The sequence below is a fragment of the Electrona antarctica genome (genome assembly GCF_951216825.1).
Source record: "Electrona antarctica genome assembly, chromosome: 2".
In the NCBI taxonomy this organism is placed as follows: domain Eukaryota; kingdom Metazoa; phylum Chordata; class Actinopteri; order Myctophiformes; family Myctophidae; genus Electrona; species Electrona antarctica.
The window spans coordinates 40,501,056-40,518,555 of record NC_136807.1 but is presented as its reverse complement, the minus strand read 5'-3'; the positions used below and the strand labels follow the sequence as shown (position 1 = coordinate 40,518,555).

The following is a 17,500-nucleotide window of genomic DNA, read 5'->3' as shown; positions in this document are numbered from 1 at the left end:
GAGGACACAGCAGCTTCACTTCTGCCTTTCTATTTCTATAGTAATTAATTCATAGGAGGACACAGCAGCTTCACTGCTGCCTTTCTATTTCTATAGTGATTAATTCATAGAACACAGCAGCTTCACTGCTGCCTTTCTATTTCTATAGTGATTAATTCATAGAACACAGCAGCTTCACTGCTGCCTTTCTATTTCTATAGTGATTAATTCATAGAACACAGCAGCTTCACTGCTGCCTTTCTATTTCTATAGTGATTAATTCATAGAACACAGCAGCTTCACTGCTGCCTTTCTATTTCTATAGTGATTAATTCATAGAACACAGCAGCTTCACTGCTGCCTTTCTATTTCTATAGTGATTAATTCATAGGAGGACACAGCAGCTTCACTGCTGCCTTTCTATTTCTATAGTGATTAATTCATAGGAGGACACAGCAGCTTCACTGCTGCCTTTCTATTTCTATAGTGATTAATTCATAGGAGGACACAGCAGCTTCACTGCTGCCTTTCTATTTCTATTCTCTCTTCTTCTAACTTTGGGTTGACTTATATTTGCCTCGTGTTTGTTCATTTTCTACCCTTCAGATGGCATTTACCGCCTTACTACTGCTGATGGTGGGGAATACCAGACTTTCTGTGACATGACAACTGCAGGTGGTGGCTGGACGTTGGTCGCAAGTGTTCATGAGAACAACATGAATGGTAAATGTACATCTGGTGACCGCTGGACCTCAGAGCAGGGCAGCAATGCCAACCTGCCAGGCGGTGATGGCAACTGGGCCAACAGAAACACATTCGGAACAGCAGGGGGAGCTACCTCTGATGATTTCAAGGTACAGTAGGTCGCTTTTCGACTGATCCTCGATATTAATGGCTCAGTATTAATGGCTGGTGTGCAGTTGAAAGAAGAGAATGGGAGCATTGCTTTAATTTGACTGTCTGTGTAATTCCCACAGTTCAACCTTACTCATGAACTCACTAAATGTTTCGCTCAACTAGATACTTCAAACAGTTTTTTTGTGCTAAAACTGGGTGAATGAAACCAATATAGGAAAAAATAAAACTCACTCAGAACCTATCCAATATCCTGCATATTAGGACAGTGATAATGATTTGTTTCCAAAGCAGGTTTGTACATTGAATTTAGATGCTAGGCTACTATATCTTCTGTACATGATGGGTGAATGGATATAATGATATAGTAAATATATATATATCCTTATAGGGCGGTTCTTCATATTAGGATTGTTTTGTTTCCAAAGCACTGGGCGTATGTTAGCGGCCGTTCTAACCGCTGTAGCAACTACATTGAATTTTAGATTTTTCATTTCATGCATTGTTCACCCAATATTTCTTTGACAGAATCCTGGCTACTCTGAAATCGAGGCAGGGGATGTAGCAGTGTGGCACGTTCCCAACATCACTCCAGTGAGAGACTGGAGGACCGCCGCTATCCTACGATACCACACCACCAATCAGTTCTTGAGTGGGTTTGATGGGAACCTCTTCAACCTTTTCCAAGTAAGATCGGCTGAATTGTGTCACATTGCAACTACATCAGCATATGTACTGTAGCTGAAGTGCTCCTATCAGAATAACATCTTACCGCTTCAAACCTTTGTTTTAATAACTATTAATTGTACAAGATTAATAAGACATTTTAGTATTTATGTTTTAAAACATAAATAAGGTATGTAAGCTAAAACAGTGTATAACTATTTACCGTATCTGATACTTATTCGGGGTGGCGGCGGCTCAGGGGTAGAGTGGCTGGGATAACCGTGAGGTTGCCAGTTCGAACCCGGGCTCCTCCAGAGTTACTGTCGAAGTGTCCTTGAGCAAGACACTGAACCCCTAATTGCTCCTGATGTGCTGGTTGGTACCTTGCATGGTTTCCGCTGCCATCGGTGTATGCATGTGTGTGTGAATGGGTGAATGTAATGCACAATCTCTGTAAAGCGCCTTGGATAAAGGCGCTATATAAATGCACCATTATTCAACCCCCTTTTCTTCCCATTCTTAAGCGGTACCCAGTAAAATATGCTGCAGGGAGTTGCAAAAGTGACAATGGACCATCCATCCCTATTACATACGACTTTGGGAATGATGACACCGTAAGCAACTTTTATGGGCCCAATGCGAGACGTAAGTTTTGTAGATGTAGATGATGGAACATAAAAATATAAATGGCTGAGAAAAGACAATTAAGAGCCCGCACACTAGTACAAACTCCTGTTCACTTTCATTATAATTAGAACAACCATTCGCTCCTATATGAATTATGAATCTTTATCAGACAAAGATCATCCACATATATAAATGTCCAATAATAAAGTTGCACATAACTTCGTTTTTAGTGTGCATGCTGTACTCTTCACTCTGCTGATGTTCACCTGGTCCAGCATCTAGACATAGAGAGAGCTAGAAAGAAAGCAAGACAGAGAAAGAGACAGAGGGAGATACAAGCAAATACAAATAGTTGCCACAAATGATGAAAAGATTACTGGCCAATAATTCCAAATGAGCCACCTACAGTATAGCATTGGTGCTGTCATATCAAGTTATTCAAGTATGCCATCTGGTTATATCTCACATATCAGAATCAAGAACCATGTACTACTACTATGACCACTACTACTAATACAAATGCATCATGTGTGTAATATATTATTCTATTCAATGTTTAATACTGTATTATTACTATTATAATATTAATATAAAGTCGTATTTATTTATTGTGTTCTCCTTCAGGTGAGTTAACACCAGGCTACATCTCCTTCAGAGCATTCAATGTTGAACGTGCAGCCTTGGCCATGTGCTCTGGATCCAAACCTACTGGCTGCAATATTGAACATGTGAGTATTCGCTAGTTATCTAGTAAAGGGAGGTACGGGAGGTGCTCAGCTCTTGTTTTTGTACCATAGCCTATTACTCTTTACTGTCACATTGAACTCAGTTGTGTGTGTGTGTGTGTGTGTGTGTGTGTGTGTGTGTGTGTGTGTGTGTGTGTGTGTGTGTGTGTGTGTGTGTTGCATATTTCTACATGTTGATAGTTTTGCATTGGTGGAGGAGGATTCTTCCCAGAGGCAGCTCCTAGACAGTGCGGTGACTTCAGTTCCTTCGACTGGGATGGCTATGGGACCGCCAGTGGTTGGAGTGCATCCAAGCGAATTACAGAGGCTGCCGTGCTGATCTTCTATCGCTGAGTTCCTCCATGTTCCAACAACCACTGGAACATGGTTTAACTATATGTTACTTGCTGGTTACTATATGTTACTTGCTGGTTACTATATGTTACTTGCTGGTTACTATATGTTACTGGTTACTGTGACTGATTGCTGTGATCTCTCAAAACAAAAACAATTTGAATTTAGGATTAAATGATTAGCAATTTAGCAACTAAGGCAAATTGTAAATTGTGATTTTTTAATTTGTTTCCATTTCATTTGATTATTGTAATCATATTGAATTCATCATATTTTCTATATTTACGATATTGTATCCTAATTGCTAAATGCTGTATCTCAAATTAACTTGAAATAAATTATATTCCTGCATCCGAAGTAAAAGTCTAATTCGTATTTAATCCCTGACAGTATCTCTTTGCACTGTAGTCCAAGATAGTACCTCCACACATTTTCCATCCATCCATCCATCCATCTTCAACCGCTTATCCGTAGTTGGGCGAGTATTTTGCATAAAAACTCTTCATAGATATAATTGATGCCTCATTCATTCAGATTGGGGCCTTTTTATTCATGTTGAAAAAACGATCTTGTTCCGAATAAAAATGACGTGACTTCATTGCTGCGTAATTCACGGTGTGAATGCACTCATGACAAAACAATTTGGGGGGAAAAACATATTTTGCGTGAATTAATCACAAAAACCTTTTTGGGCATGTAAAAATAAAATAATAATAGACATTCCATAATGTTGGAACATAGCAGACAGACATGATTGTGAGCTTGTAGATCAGATTTTTTTTAAAGAAAACTTTTTTTTTTGCGCAGTCAAGTGGTTAAATAATAGCACACATCACATGGAAACTCATTAGACATTGAATCCAACCTTGGGTCAACATCACCGTGAAGCTAAACACAATGGAAACAAACCCACCCAGATCAAGAGAGACCCCTTCCCTTCCCCAAGTTCCTCCACCTCCATAAGGAGAGAGACCCCTTCCCCAAGTTCCTCCACCTCCATAAGGAGAGAGACCCCTTCCCCAAGTTCCTCCACCTCCATAAGGAGAGAGACCCCTTCCCCAAGTTCCTCCACCTCCATAAGGAGAGAGACCCCTTCCCCAAGTTCCTCCACCTCCATAAGGCACTGCATTTGTCCTGCATGGGAAAAAAAGGCTGTTTTCAACTTACGGAAATATCAAAATAAACATCTCACATGAAGCAAAGCAATCAATGTCAATTAGCTGAGCCACCATTGAAAAGTACATTAAATCAGAGGCCAAAAACAAACAGTAAAACTATTACTTGAACATTTTCAACAGGTTACATGTAATATATTTTAAAATAAACCTCTTAGACCATTAAAACCTGTATCCAGAAAGCCACCATTTTAAGTGGATGTTCAGAGAAAAGACTATATACAAACTTGCAGGTCCAACGCTAAATTTATACTTTCTTGTTGCATGCCAAAAATAGCAGATTGAGCAATTTTTAGCACACAAAGTATAAAAATTCAGGGCTAATTTAGACTTTGGACAATTGTGTTGCTTAACGAAATAATTCTTCATAAGATTCACTAAACAAATGGGATTGTATAGATGTTTCAATAACAATTCCACCAAGAAAGAGTCATGGCAAAGATTTTCATTTCAAAGACTGCACATACATACATGATAACTGATACATTGTACACAATTAAACAAGATGAATACCTAAAGTAAATGCAGAACAAATCCTGAAAAATGAAAAAATAAAAATAAAAAAACACGCACAAAAACAAATTTACACCCTTAACCCTTCCATTACTTCTTTATTCCTCCCTAATCGGGTTGGATTTGGATCTACACTGTAAGAGGGTCCATAATTATGTTCCTTGGTGTGAAATTCCCAACCCTATTAAATAAATATTAAGTTTAACAATACATAATCTTTCACACACACACACACACACACACACACACACACACACACACACACACACACACACACACACACACACACACACACACCCCAACCCTGGGAATAAAGGCTAACTACATCAACAATGAGAGAATTCAGATGGAGACGTTTCAAACTACTTGAAGTTGACATGACAGTAAACTGATGACGTATACATTGTACAATCAATACGTGATCAAAACTACGTGTTATTGCTTAAGATGTCAAACTAGTTTTCCTAAGAGAAAACAACCACAAACAAGTTCATGTTCTAAACTTAAAACATGTACTCTAATGTAATAACATGATTTACTGTAACTGGCAGGTGGAATAATATAAGACACTAAACATGATCATTGATTTAAGGTCATTTAAGACATGAACATAATTTCCCCATAAAGGGACATGGATCTGACCCTTTCCAAAATTCCCTGTTAAGCCTCATGTATATAGCCTGGCTCCAGCCCCTGAATCGCTAGCCACACCCATGAAAATTCAGTGTCAGCCTATCATTTATACTTTGTCGTGTGAAAATATCCGATCTACAAGCACACATCAATTCGAGACTCGCTGAGAGGTTGTACAATGGATATGGTTGTGCTACATTAAGCATAAGATGTAGCATTCTCTGAAGTCCTCTCTGCCCTGAATACAAGCAAGGAATGCTGTCAACTTTGGTAAGATCGCATTGGCTAGGTTTACATTAGAGCACGACCAATACATACTTGGGCCATTATTTGACGGTATATGCAATTATGCAGCTCATATGTCTCGACATTTGAACTAGCTCCCCTATAATGTGGGTGGTTGAAATAATACAGAGAACAGTTAGCGTTTCAAACGCTGAGGAAGGCAGACGTGCCGAAACGCGTCTGTTTCTCTAGATAGACTGCTGCTTCTGTGTTTGCTCAATAAACCAAGTTCATAAGAAACTACTCGAGAGTGCGGATATTCCTTTCTCTGTATATCTATAAGAATCTTCACTCAGCTATATTGTAAGAGACTATTCCTCAAGACTCCCCTCTGAGTTTTCGGTTTCTGATCCAGTGGGAGAGTTGTCCGGCAGTTTAATTAAAAAATAAATAAATAGACAAACTACAAGCTTGCAGATTGACTATTTTTGAACATGAGTTTGTGTTTATTTTTTCTGTATCAAAAACTGATTTGTATTTGTTTGCTTATAAGTAAAAAAAATAATGTTCTCATAAGGTTTGACAAACTATTGGTGAGCACATCGTGGTTTGGTCTTTTCTTTGTGATCAAGACGGGTTTGTTTGATTTCTCATAATCCACCCTCATCTATTATACAATTGAAAAGGTGTGCCCAAAACGCTGTTCCCACCCAGGAACAAAAGGCACCAGCTACTACGTCACTGACACACTGCAACACACACTGCAACAACCCACTACACACACTAACACGTCACAGACTTACCCTCCGCGTCGACCCTCCGCTATCTCCTCATGTCGCGCAGCACGCCCACACTCAACATCACCCGCGTAAAAATTGTCATTGCACTGCCACTAAAGCCGCCTCCCGTCCAGACTCACAAACAATATCACTATCAATAATAAACACAAACACGCCACAAGCACCGACACCCCCGCCTAATTTGTTGCCAGGTCTATGAAAACAAGCCCAGAAAAAATGCCATTCAACACGCTACTTACAACTCGCTTACAATTCGCGGACCTGGCAACACTGCATCCTGTTTTCCCATTGGCTACGGTTGCTACAACACGCATTTGCACTGCATGCTGGGAGCAACACAGCTTAATGTAGGGGTCACCGATTGCTGTGCTACATCCCCCTCATGTTCTCACCACCCCGTTCGGCTACACCACACACACTAACCTACACAATTCTCCACATGCAACACCGGGCCCTTATTGGCTAGCCCCCTCACATGGCGATCCCCACGCAGCAAAACACAGGCCAGCCAGCCACACACACACACCCACACACACACAACGGCCACGTTCGTAAATATCGCACTGAGCGCACTGTGCAAATGCAATGCAAACTAATAGGCGAGTGTGCTTCGGTGCGGTATTTCCCAACGCGCCCATCTCATCGACACAACGCGCGCAGTCGGATGCCAAGCTCTTCCGCGCATTATTCCTTTCCCAGTCTCACCACACCACGGACTCATTGTAACCTCGCATCAGTGTCACTGCAGACACGTAATCACACTGTGGAGGATTTGTGACTGAGTGACTGTGTGTGTGTGTGTGTGTGTGTGTGTGTGTGTGTGTGTGTGTGTGTGTGTGTGTGTGTGTGTGTGTGTGTGTTTGATTTCAGCATGTTTTACACTGCACAGTTGCGCAGTGCACACCATGGGACAAATCGGCTTTTCACCCCCTGCCACTGTGCCCACAAACGCATGTACAAGAGGAAAACAATCTAAACATTATATACTAACGTCAGCATCGGGCAGATTAACACACACAAGCGTTATTAGTTGAGTTTTCTTATTGAAGTGCCTCTGAATTGTAACTGTGCGTTTATGTCAGTCAGCGATGCGATCCGTTGTTATTCAGCCACCAGCAGCAGCATACGCACGGACTGGAGAGAGGCGACGTGTTTCTCTCCCTTCGGCTCATGTAGCCCTCATTGTAACTACAAATATTGTTCCCGAAGAAACAATGTGGGGTCACTGCAATCCAAAAGATTGTAGGCCTACTATAATGCAGTCAAGGTCCCCACAAAAATATACTACAGTATGTTCTGCTCCATTCTCAACATCTTTTGGTTTCCAAAAACAGTAACTTATTGTAAGTAAACAAAAACAGTAAAAAGCAGTTTCATGTGTGCTTATTTTAATTTAATTTAATTTGCTTTGATGTGAAAATAAAATACAACAAATAATAATAATACCCATCCGTTAATACATGTGAAGGGCACAATACTGGGTTTAAAAACACAGCTGAAACATGAAGTGGAGTCTGTCAAATCTCGCAATTTCCTTCTTCCCATTGCGCTGCAACGGAACTAGGATGAGCCGCGAAAGGGCGGCGAAATTCTAGTTGGCTACAATTGGCTTCTAAACTTTTCAGGAGTAGCCCGCCTTGTACCTGTTTTGTACAAATCGCCACAACTACTAAACGCAGCGTCCGATTGTGGTGAAACTGTGCATGCATATTCCCACTAGGCTTTGGAAGAAATGCCACTTGACAGTTTTCAAATCAGCCTCATGGTGGCGCTACAACAGGCCAAGCCACGTCACACACACACACACACACACGTTTATATTGCTCCTAAACATTTTGCCAAGCATCACACACACACACTCTTATCCTCCTGGTGGAGACCTGTGCCCAGAAGGGCACTTTTTCTAGTTCACTACTGTAGAGCAGTTTGCTGTCATAGAAAATGTCTGTGTGGCCGTGTGGTGCACCAGTTTACATTCCATATTCGGGAGTGCATGTAACTTATGACATGCAGGGTTATTTATATACTTAAGGCTCTCAGATTTCACACAGTAATAATGTCTAGAGGTTAGCATCAGAATAGCTTCAGAAATGATTCTCATATCTTTCACCAAGTCTCATTCTGGACTTTTATGGTGACCCATACTCCATACTATAATCATTCGTCAGCTGACACACACTCACCTGTTGTGCCAAGGCTTTCCCCACACCAAATGATGTTATCATCAGATGTTCATTGTCCGTACGTCCTTCTGTTTGCTTGCAGAAAATAAGCCAATTTACACAGCGGATGTTTTGGGTGTTTATTTCTTTTGTCAAGGGTGAGAGCACCATTTAGACATAAAACAGGACAGAACAATTTCGAGGGTGAAGATGATGTGTGATGGCAGGACAAGCTATAATGTGCACCCACAAACTACTTGCCCTGCCCAAAAAATGTATAATTAAAAACCGATTTAACATATTGTAGGAGAGAAGAAGCACAGGCAAAGACGATGATCACAAAGTAAGAAAAATGTTATTTAAGACCTGTTAAGAGTGACATAAAAAGCCCTTACAAAGACACAAAAGTGCATTATTGCATCAATTTATGTTCAAGCGGTTGCCTACTGAATAAAAACAGTTACTATGCTCCAATGAAAAGAGGGATTTGAAACGTATTCCACCATACTCCAGGTATGCTGAAGATGTATGCATTCTTTGCATGGTTGAAACCAAATGCAATCTAATCTAACCTTACATTTTACTGTGATTTATTGTTGAATAAAGCACACAGATATAAAAAACTACAGCAGTAGAATGATTTCAAGCCTAGTATGACAACTTGACTTCAATCAATAAATTAAACAAAAGCCTAAATACATCAAATACAAAATAAGTCACAGAGGGGAAAAATGTGAACTAAAATGTCTCTTCTGTCCCATACATTTAAAAAAAAGTTGGTTTCCTATTAAAACGTGCTGACACCAACTGCTTACAAGAGCAGTGGTGGAGGAAACTGTCAATAAATCTCAATTAGACAACACAAAGGTAAGCAAGTCCTTGCCTTCAAATGAAAGAATCAGATGACACTGCCAGAACATGAAAATAAACTATGACGCCTTTTCTGTGAAATTATAACCAGGTTCCATTCTAAAAGAGGGAACTGAAAATAAATAAAAAATTCAGTTATATGGGCCTTGATGCAGAGACACTCAGTCACAAGATACCCAAAATGGAGACCTGGCTGGTGCAGCACCACAATAGTGAGTGCACACTATTCTCTACCAGTCACTTTAGTGCCCAAGCACATCATCCCACCTACACCAACCTTCAGTAAGACACTCAATAGACTGCATGGTTGTTTAACCACTCTATGGAATGGATTACCTCAGCAAGCAATTTAAAAAAAGAGGTTCATCAACCCGGGTGCTGAGATAAGTTGTCGTTTTTATTTGTTGCAATGAATCTGAGAGCGGTAAAGAGAAGTGGATCACCAGATATGTTTTTTCTCCATGGCTAGCTTTCCATATGTTTCAATCACACTCACAGTGACATGTTAAACATGAGTCCAACCTGCCTGTTGGGCCTTGAGGCCACGTTAGCAGGTGTAATGTGTTGCAACGACAACGACTTTGGTAACGCAGGGTGAGGTGAGGTGAGGAGGCGACCACCTACACAGCCTGGTCAACAGTAAAAGAACCGTGTGAATTCAAGTGACGGGTTCTAAACATGGGAGTCTGCCTTGGTGTGCTGCTTCCGTGCGGATCTGACAGGGGCAGTGGGGGGAACAGGGATAGGACGGGTCTTCCTCTTCACATCGGGGTCCGTCCGGCTTCGCTCTCGCTCATTCACTACGGACGCGGAGGACGGGGTAGAGGACGGGGTAGGGGACGGGGGGACGCAGGGCAGGACAGGGACAGGGCGTCTCTTCTTGGTGGTGCGGCCATTGAGGATACCCTGAGCCATGCCCTCCATCTCGGCCACAGGGAGGTGCAAGGCCTCAGACATCTCCCTCTTGGTCGCCGACACAAAGCCTGGGTCTCCGGCCAGAGTATTCAGACCGCCCTCTATTAGAGCCTGCAGGGGAGACATAGTACGGATTGACATCTTTCTTTTTTTAGCGTGTGCATGTTGTGTAATGGCGTAATCACTTTCAAGCTGTTGTCCCCATTTCGGGTATGTCACTTGTCACGATGTGAGCTTGTAGAACAGCTATTTTTGCTGTGCATCATACAATAAAGTATAAAGGGCTTAAGCATGTGACATGTCAAACTAACATGATTCTGAATCCATTCCAAGCATTAGTTTTACACAAAAACACCCCTTGAGCTAAAAACGGCCATAGCCACTTGCCCAAATGTGCCCAAAATGTGCTGACCTCATCACATTTTGTGATGACGGCTATGGACGTTTTTAGCACAAGCAGTGTTTTTTTTGTGCAAAACTAATGCTACTTAAAGCATAAGGAAAGTTTGACATTTTTGCCTTGTATAGGATGTTAATGGTAGGGTCAAATATAAACCCCTTTAAAAGAAAATGCTCAATACCGACAGCCGGTCAGTGGATTCATGAATGTTTGTACAGTATATAGACAATATTTTAGGCCAATAAAAAATACTATATACCAAATGTTGCACTGCCAGACTAATTATGTGTGAAAAGTGGGAGTGATTTGGTGCAGGCAGTGTGGAGCTATGTGAGTGTTTCTGACACACAGACAGACTGGCTTAATTATAGTATGATGTGCATACTGTATGTTTATGAGAGATTACAGTGCCTCAGGACATTGCCTGCCAACAGAGGGGGATAATTGTGGTGTTACTGAATATTAAGGAAAGTCTTGGTGAGGTGAGGAGGTCACTGTTACTCCTGTCTTACCTCTTGGACGAGCTGGTCAGCAGCGGGCAGGCCATCAACAGCATGGGTACACTGACACAGACTGTCGCCGTAGTTAGGGTCATAGGGGAACTGTGAGTTAAAAAGGAGACATTCAGACAGAATTAACAATCTAATGCTTAAGTTTTCGTCTCGTCACGTCTTTGGTCTGAACGAGGCCATTTTTAATGGTCAACGTTGAAGATTGAATTTTAGACGAGTCAGCTTGTTTGAAGCCCTTACCTGTGTGATGTCTGTCCTCGCCCTGAAGTTGGAGAAGCGTCTCTCATCTAAAGGCAAGGCAAGGCAACTTTAATTATACAGCACCTTCCATACACCAAGGCAACTCAAAGTGCTTCACAGAATAAAAACAAAATACAATCATATAGTGCAACAGAGCATTTAAAAAGAGATGGAGACTACAATTAAAATAAGATAAAGGAGCATATAACAAATACTCCCACCTTTGATACAAGAAATAAATCAAAGTGACAGCACTGCTCATTTAAACCCCAGGCAAGACCTAGCTGTTCTTAGCCATAGCCAGAGTAAATGTAATGTTAATGTTTTTTTTTAACTTGGACAGGGGTGAGCAGAGAAAAACATATACAGTTTATTCATTCAATCATTCATATGAAGCATCCCTAACAGCAGAGAGAATGTGTCTGTCCAACTGTTTTTCTGGCCAATCATAATGATCAGCAGATTTCTGGACACCCACCTGGCTGTACAAACTCTCTGGGGTTATAGAGGTCCTCAGCACTGCCTTCCCTCTCAAATGTAAACCTGAAACAAGCATTGTCACCAAGTCAGACACAAACAGCGAAAGCACTATTTAAATGAATTTACAACACGTACAGTTAAGATCTTAGAAGATGCTTTTACTAGCCTATATTCAATAAAAACACAAGTGAACTCGTAAGGGCCTGCGTTGTTGCAGACCTGGAGCAGACCTGTCGTTGATCCAGGCAACAACGCCTGTGTTCCTCGCTTCCCGTTTGAAAGGCCCTTTAAGTAGCAGCTATAGGCCTTAGTAGAAGTTAGCTACTGTAGCTTAGACCAGTGCTATCTCATAGTCCCCTGGGCGTCTGTGGACCCCCAGGGGTCCTTAACCACTTTAACCACTTTATATTATATACAATTTGAAAATAGCAGATCTACATCATACACAATACTCTGTGGGTCCATGACATGACAAAGTTTGAAGAACCACTTATAGGCTTAGACACAGTTTGTAGGCAGGTAGGAAGGAGAATGGGTGCTCACTCAGCGAAGTGCAGGGCGTTGTTGTTGGTGTTGGAGAAGAAGGAGTCTCTGGTGTGGTCAGGCTGGCTCTCAGAGAACTGGAGCGGCCGCTGGCTGGTGGCCTGTGGCTGCTGAACGCCAGCCGGCTCAGAGGAGAAGGAATCCATCTGGTTGCCAAACAGGCCGTGGGTACGCTACCAATGAAAAGCACACAGAAAAGTACATTGAATTGAGTATTTTTATTGACAATGTTGTTGTTGTTTTTTTTAACAAAGTAAAAAAAACACCAACAAGCCAAAGGCCACTGCAGAGAAAATAGCCTATCTACAATCTCACAATTCACCGCGATGAGCCGCGTTGTTAGCTTGTAGATCTGCTATTTTCAAAAGATCTTTAAAAATGTTGAGCACTTTTTGAAACATTTTAACAACACACAGCCTGATATTTCGTTTCACTCCATTATTCAGTCGCAGTTGTTTTTTGAGAGGGGGGCATGGCCAAAGTTTGACTCTTTGGCAATTGGTGTAGATCTTCAACAGAGAAAAACACACCTTCTACAGCGTCACCAGACCCTGAATGTGAGGCTAGTGATCTGCTAGTGATTCAGGGGCTGTTTTCAGATGGGGGTTGCGCAGCCAAGAACATATCAATTTGGATATTGCAACGCAGTGCATCAATTTGGATATTGCAACGCAGTGCATTAATAAAGAAACAAAAAACACACCCAAAATCATTAAGTATATTAAGGTCCTTAAAGGAGAATTCCGCCCTAGCCGTTTTTTACTGAATTCTATTGATAGCACACCTAAACCTAACCCATGTCTAACCAATGACTAGTCTAAACTAAGTATGCACCCCACAAAAACATTTTTGCGCGATTGAAGAGATCTAGCGTAATCTAGCGGAGGGTAAATCCGCTAAATGGGTATGGAGCACTCGGCGTGTTTTTTGTTTTTTCCAGTGACGCATGGATACGGGACTACAACTAAAACTGCTTGTCCGGAATTCGTCTTTAACACGAAGAAGTTTTAAAACCACATGATAAAACACGTGTGATTGGGTAACTCACTCTGTAGATGCCTTCTCCAGCCTCGTCCATAGCTTTGTCCATCTCTTCATCATTCTGCAGGTCTCCTGAGATGGCTCTGTGCATCTCTGCTGCCTCAGGCTCGTCCTCAATGCTCCTCAGACCAGCCTTGGTGGACGTGATGTGAGGGGAGGACCACAATGCATATCAACAAGGAAGAGGAACGAAAAAGATATGGTTGAGAATAATGGATGTAAAAAAGAAAAGTGCTAGAACATAACAGTAAGAAATCGAGTGCTGCTGTATAAGGAAATATGTGACTTCAATCTGAACAACTTCCAGAGAACTTGTGTTCTTTAGATTTGATGTTTTATGTTGTGTCATTTTTTGCGAAACATTGTTCTGCTGTTTTGACTCCCTTGCGAATGAGAGATTTAATCTCAATGGGACTATTCCTGGTCGATTTATATACAATTTATACATTTGAAAACATTTCAAATGTATTTCTACATTGCAGTATTGTTGCTTTTACTTAAGGATAAAATGTGAATACTGAATACTATTTCCACCACTGGTTGATGGAATAGAGGTAATCATGCAGATTACACATTTTACACACCTGGATCTCTGAACCTTCGGTCTTCCCCTTGGGCCGGTAACCGTAGTACTCCTCCTGGCGCTGGATAAACTTACGGAAATATTCCTGGATCAGGAAAGTGGCGTAGAACTTTCCCACCGTCACCTCATCATCTGTGGTCAAACGCAAACAAGGGACATTGATGTCGGTCAGAAATAGACATACACGCCTGTACAGGTAAATCCCTCCCATCGGAGGAATGACCTGGTCTAGCCGTTTCATGGTGGTATGACTCACCTCCCATCGGAGGAATGACCTGGTCTAGCAGTTTCATGCTGGTGCGCTTCCAAATCTTCTTTATAATGGCTCTTAGCTCCTCATTGGCCTGCTCAAAGTTACCTTGATAGAGACATCAAACATTGTATTATCATCATCACCTCAACATGAAGCACAATCCGTATAAGTGCACGAGAAATCATGTAACATCATCAGGTAATGAAGAGGCATACCTTCCGTTTTGATCTTGAGGGCAGTTCTGACCAGAGCAAACAGCGTGGCATTGAAGGTGACCGTGCCGTCGCTGTTCAGCGGCATGTTCATGCCAATCAGACGCTGAAGACAGGATGTAAAGACAGAGGCGTTAAGTGAGCATTGGAGAGGAAATGGACACCAACATGTCATTGCTGCTGACTGTCGGACAGAAACCGCTTATCTCCATATTTTAACTTTTTGTGTTTTTTCGTAAATCGATGACCTATTTGATCATACTGCATCACACCTAAGCATCAATATTAGCAGATCCACAAGCTCGAAATGTGTTGCGAAGCGTCGCGTTTCACTTCAAGCTTGTCAATCTGCTACTTTTGATGCTTATGTGTGTCGCTGTCGCAGTATGATCAAATAGGGTGTCTGTATCCTAAATACTGTTTTGGACATATTGAAAATATGACTTCTGTGTTGCCAGAGTTTTGATCAGAAAATCCACAAACTCCTATGAGTTTCCAGTTCTACACGTGGACAAAGTAACACGCCATTAACATGAATGGGGTGTTATTTTTGGATCATTGGGTTTATGTATGACTACCGTATATACCTTGCAGGCTGCACGATGAGGACAGAACTTGCCAAAGCCAAGTGGAGGCTGAATGCGTCTGAGCAGAGTCACCACATCTAAATGTTTGATTCTCCCCCTAGAGCCAAGAGAGACACATTACATTACAGTACCAATCCACCGCTGTACAGAAGAAAGACATGCACTGGAATCAGCTTGGGTTACACACCCAGAAAAAACATGACCTAGATCCAAGAGATAGGTCTCAGATATACATGTAGGTCATAAGAAGAACTAGAGGAAATGTGAGATTGGGAGGAGAGGAGATAAAAAGGGAACATGGGGTTGATTTATGCTTGCATCTCTGTATGTCTGCGTGGTTACGTGGGGTAGACCTGAGACTCACGTGGCGTCAGGGTCATATTCAGCCCAGATTTTCTTGAACTCGTCCAGGTGATGAGGACCCAGGAGAGACCAGTCACGGGTCAGGTAGTCAAAGTTGTCCATGATGACAGCGACGAACAAGTTGAGGATCTGTGGGTGAAGTGAAGGGGAACACAAAGACAAGACAGATATAGATACTGTACCATACAGTTTATGATGAACTGAGATCAGTTCAGTTCCTAGACACGTCTTTTATTACTTGGTATTAAATGATGGGTGCATGACATAAATGAAATAAGGACTGCATGTCCAACCAGTTCTCACCAGGAAGGCACAGAGAGAGTAGAAGGTCATGAAGTAGAAGACAGCAAAGTTGGACCCACAGGCAAACTCCTCTCCTGGCAGGAAGTCAGACTTAGGGTCACACCTCTTCCCATACATAGAGGCCAACATGACCTCGTTCCACGCCTCCCCTGTAGCACACCTGTCGACACACACACACACACACACACACACACACACACACACACACACACACACACACACACACACACACACACACACACACACACACACACACACACACACACACACACACACACACACACACACACACACACACACACACACACACACACACACACACACACACACACACACACACACAAAGTGTGAAGTCTCGGCTCAGCGTTTGACCTTTGAACCACAACCATAACCTGGCCCACAGACTCACCGAATAGCATCAGAACAGCTTGAGGGAATGACTGGAAGTTGTTGTTGCGGTTGATCTGGGTGCCGTCCACTAGAGCTATCTTTCCAAAGATCTGAAGGGTTGATGCGATGCACATTAAAAGTCTCATTTAGAAACGCTTCATTCAACAAGCACACAAAGGCTGAGTTTTCATGCATTCATGGACACACGAGGACGACAGGAGGATCGCCCATGAACCGCAAAGTGAATCCCGATTTATACTTTCTCGTACAAAGTACAAAATATAGACGATCTAAAGGCTCACACCGCGTCGTGATGCAATACGACGCGATGTGCTATAAGCTCGTAGATCAGCTATTTTCGGGGCAGGGCAACATCTTAAAGTAAATGACAAAACATGCCTTTAATAGACATGTATACTGTTCATCATTCAGATACAGTTCACAGTTCCCTTTTAGCATGTTCCTCCATGAACATAAAATAGTTTTTTAAAAGACCTCACCTGCATTCCAACCACCGAATAGATGAAGAAGAGCATGATGATGAGCAGTGCTACATGAGGAAAGGCCTGCAGAAAGACAACACACAGGTATGGGTCAGTGAACAGCTGAACTTGGCATTACAGACTGACGGTAACGATGATGCTGATTAAGATAACAGCTTGACGGACCTGGAACGACTTGATGAAGGTCCACAGCAGATTACGGATTCCCTCCGATCGATTAAGCAGCTTGACCAGACGCATGACACGGAACAGTCGGAAGAACGTGATGGACACCTGAGCATTTTCAGAGCTCTGTGAGCAAAAGAGACAAAGAGGGTTTAAGAATGGTACGGACAACGCAAATCAATGGTAAAGTCAAATACTGTATACAGATGCAATTTTGGCTTACCGCGATGGCTTGCATAGGATCTGACTCCTGTGAAAATGTCATGAACAGATGATAATTATGCATCATGTTATATTAGGCAAAGGGAATATTATAAGAGCAGGCAAATAAAATATTGATCAATTGTTAAGCAATGCAATCCCTATAGCATTAATACAACTCAATTTCTCCACCATTGATTAGATACAAAACTACTACTAAAAGAC

General features: G+C 41.9%; 2 protein-coding genes across 3 annotated transcripts in view; one reads left to right on the top strand and one right to left on the bottom strand.

Moving 5' to 3' along the window:
• Positions 1-3,580, top strand: part of LOC306938941 (intelectin-like) — a 4,149-nt gene extending 569 nt beyond the window's left edge. For both annotated transcript variants that reach the window (XM_079523339.1, XM_079523338.1), the window contains exons 3-7: positions 586-833; positions 1,363-1,521; positions 2,025-2,145; positions 2,752-2,855; positions 3,054-3,580. In XM_079523339.1, coding sequence (XP_079379465.1) covers positions 586-833; positions 1,363-1,521; positions 2,025-2,145; positions 2,752-2,855; positions 3,054-3,206 — 785 coding nt within the window. In that variant the 3' untranslated portion in view covers positions 3,207-3,580. The remainder of the gene's footprint in view (positions 1-585; positions 834-1,362; positions 1,522-2,024; positions 2,146-2,751; positions 2,856-3,053) is intronic.
• A 5,260-nt stretch (positions 3,581-8,840) lies between these two features.
• cacna1sb (calcium channel, voltage-dependent, L type, alpha 1S subunit, b) overlaps positions 8,841-17,500 on the bottom strand; it is a 42,037-nt gene continuing 33,377 nt past the window's right edge. The window contains exons 30-45 of the mRNA XM_079520818.1: positions 17,298-17,324; positions 17,075-17,200; positions 16,907-16,972; positions 16,422-16,516; positions 16,017-16,176; positions 15,715-15,842; positions 15,351-15,447; positions 14,767-14,869; positions 14,555-14,656; positions 14,300-14,430; positions 13,723-13,848; positions 12,675-12,847; positions 12,130-12,194; positions 11,652-11,698; positions 11,412-11,501; positions 8,841-10,610 (exon numbers count right to left, since the gene is read on the bottom strand). Of these exons, the coding sequence (XP_079376944.1) occupies positions 10,257-10,610; positions 11,412-11,501; positions 11,652-11,698; positions 12,130-12,194; positions 12,675-12,847; positions 13,723-13,848; positions 14,300-14,430; positions 14,555-14,656; positions 14,767-14,869; positions 15,351-15,447; positions 15,715-15,842; positions 16,017-16,176; positions 16,422-16,516; positions 16,907-16,972; positions 17,075-17,200; positions 17,298-17,324 (1,890 nt within the window). The 3' untranslated portion in view covers positions 8,841-10,256. The remainder of the gene's footprint in view (positions 10,611-11,411; positions 11,502-11,651; positions 11,699-12,129; positions 12,195-12,674; positions 12,848-13,722; positions 13,849-14,299; positions 14,431-14,554; positions 14,657-14,766; positions 14,870-15,350; positions 15,448-15,714; positions 15,843-16,016; positions 16,177-16,421; positions 16,517-16,906; positions 16,973-17,074; positions 17,201-17,297; positions 17,325-17,500) is intronic.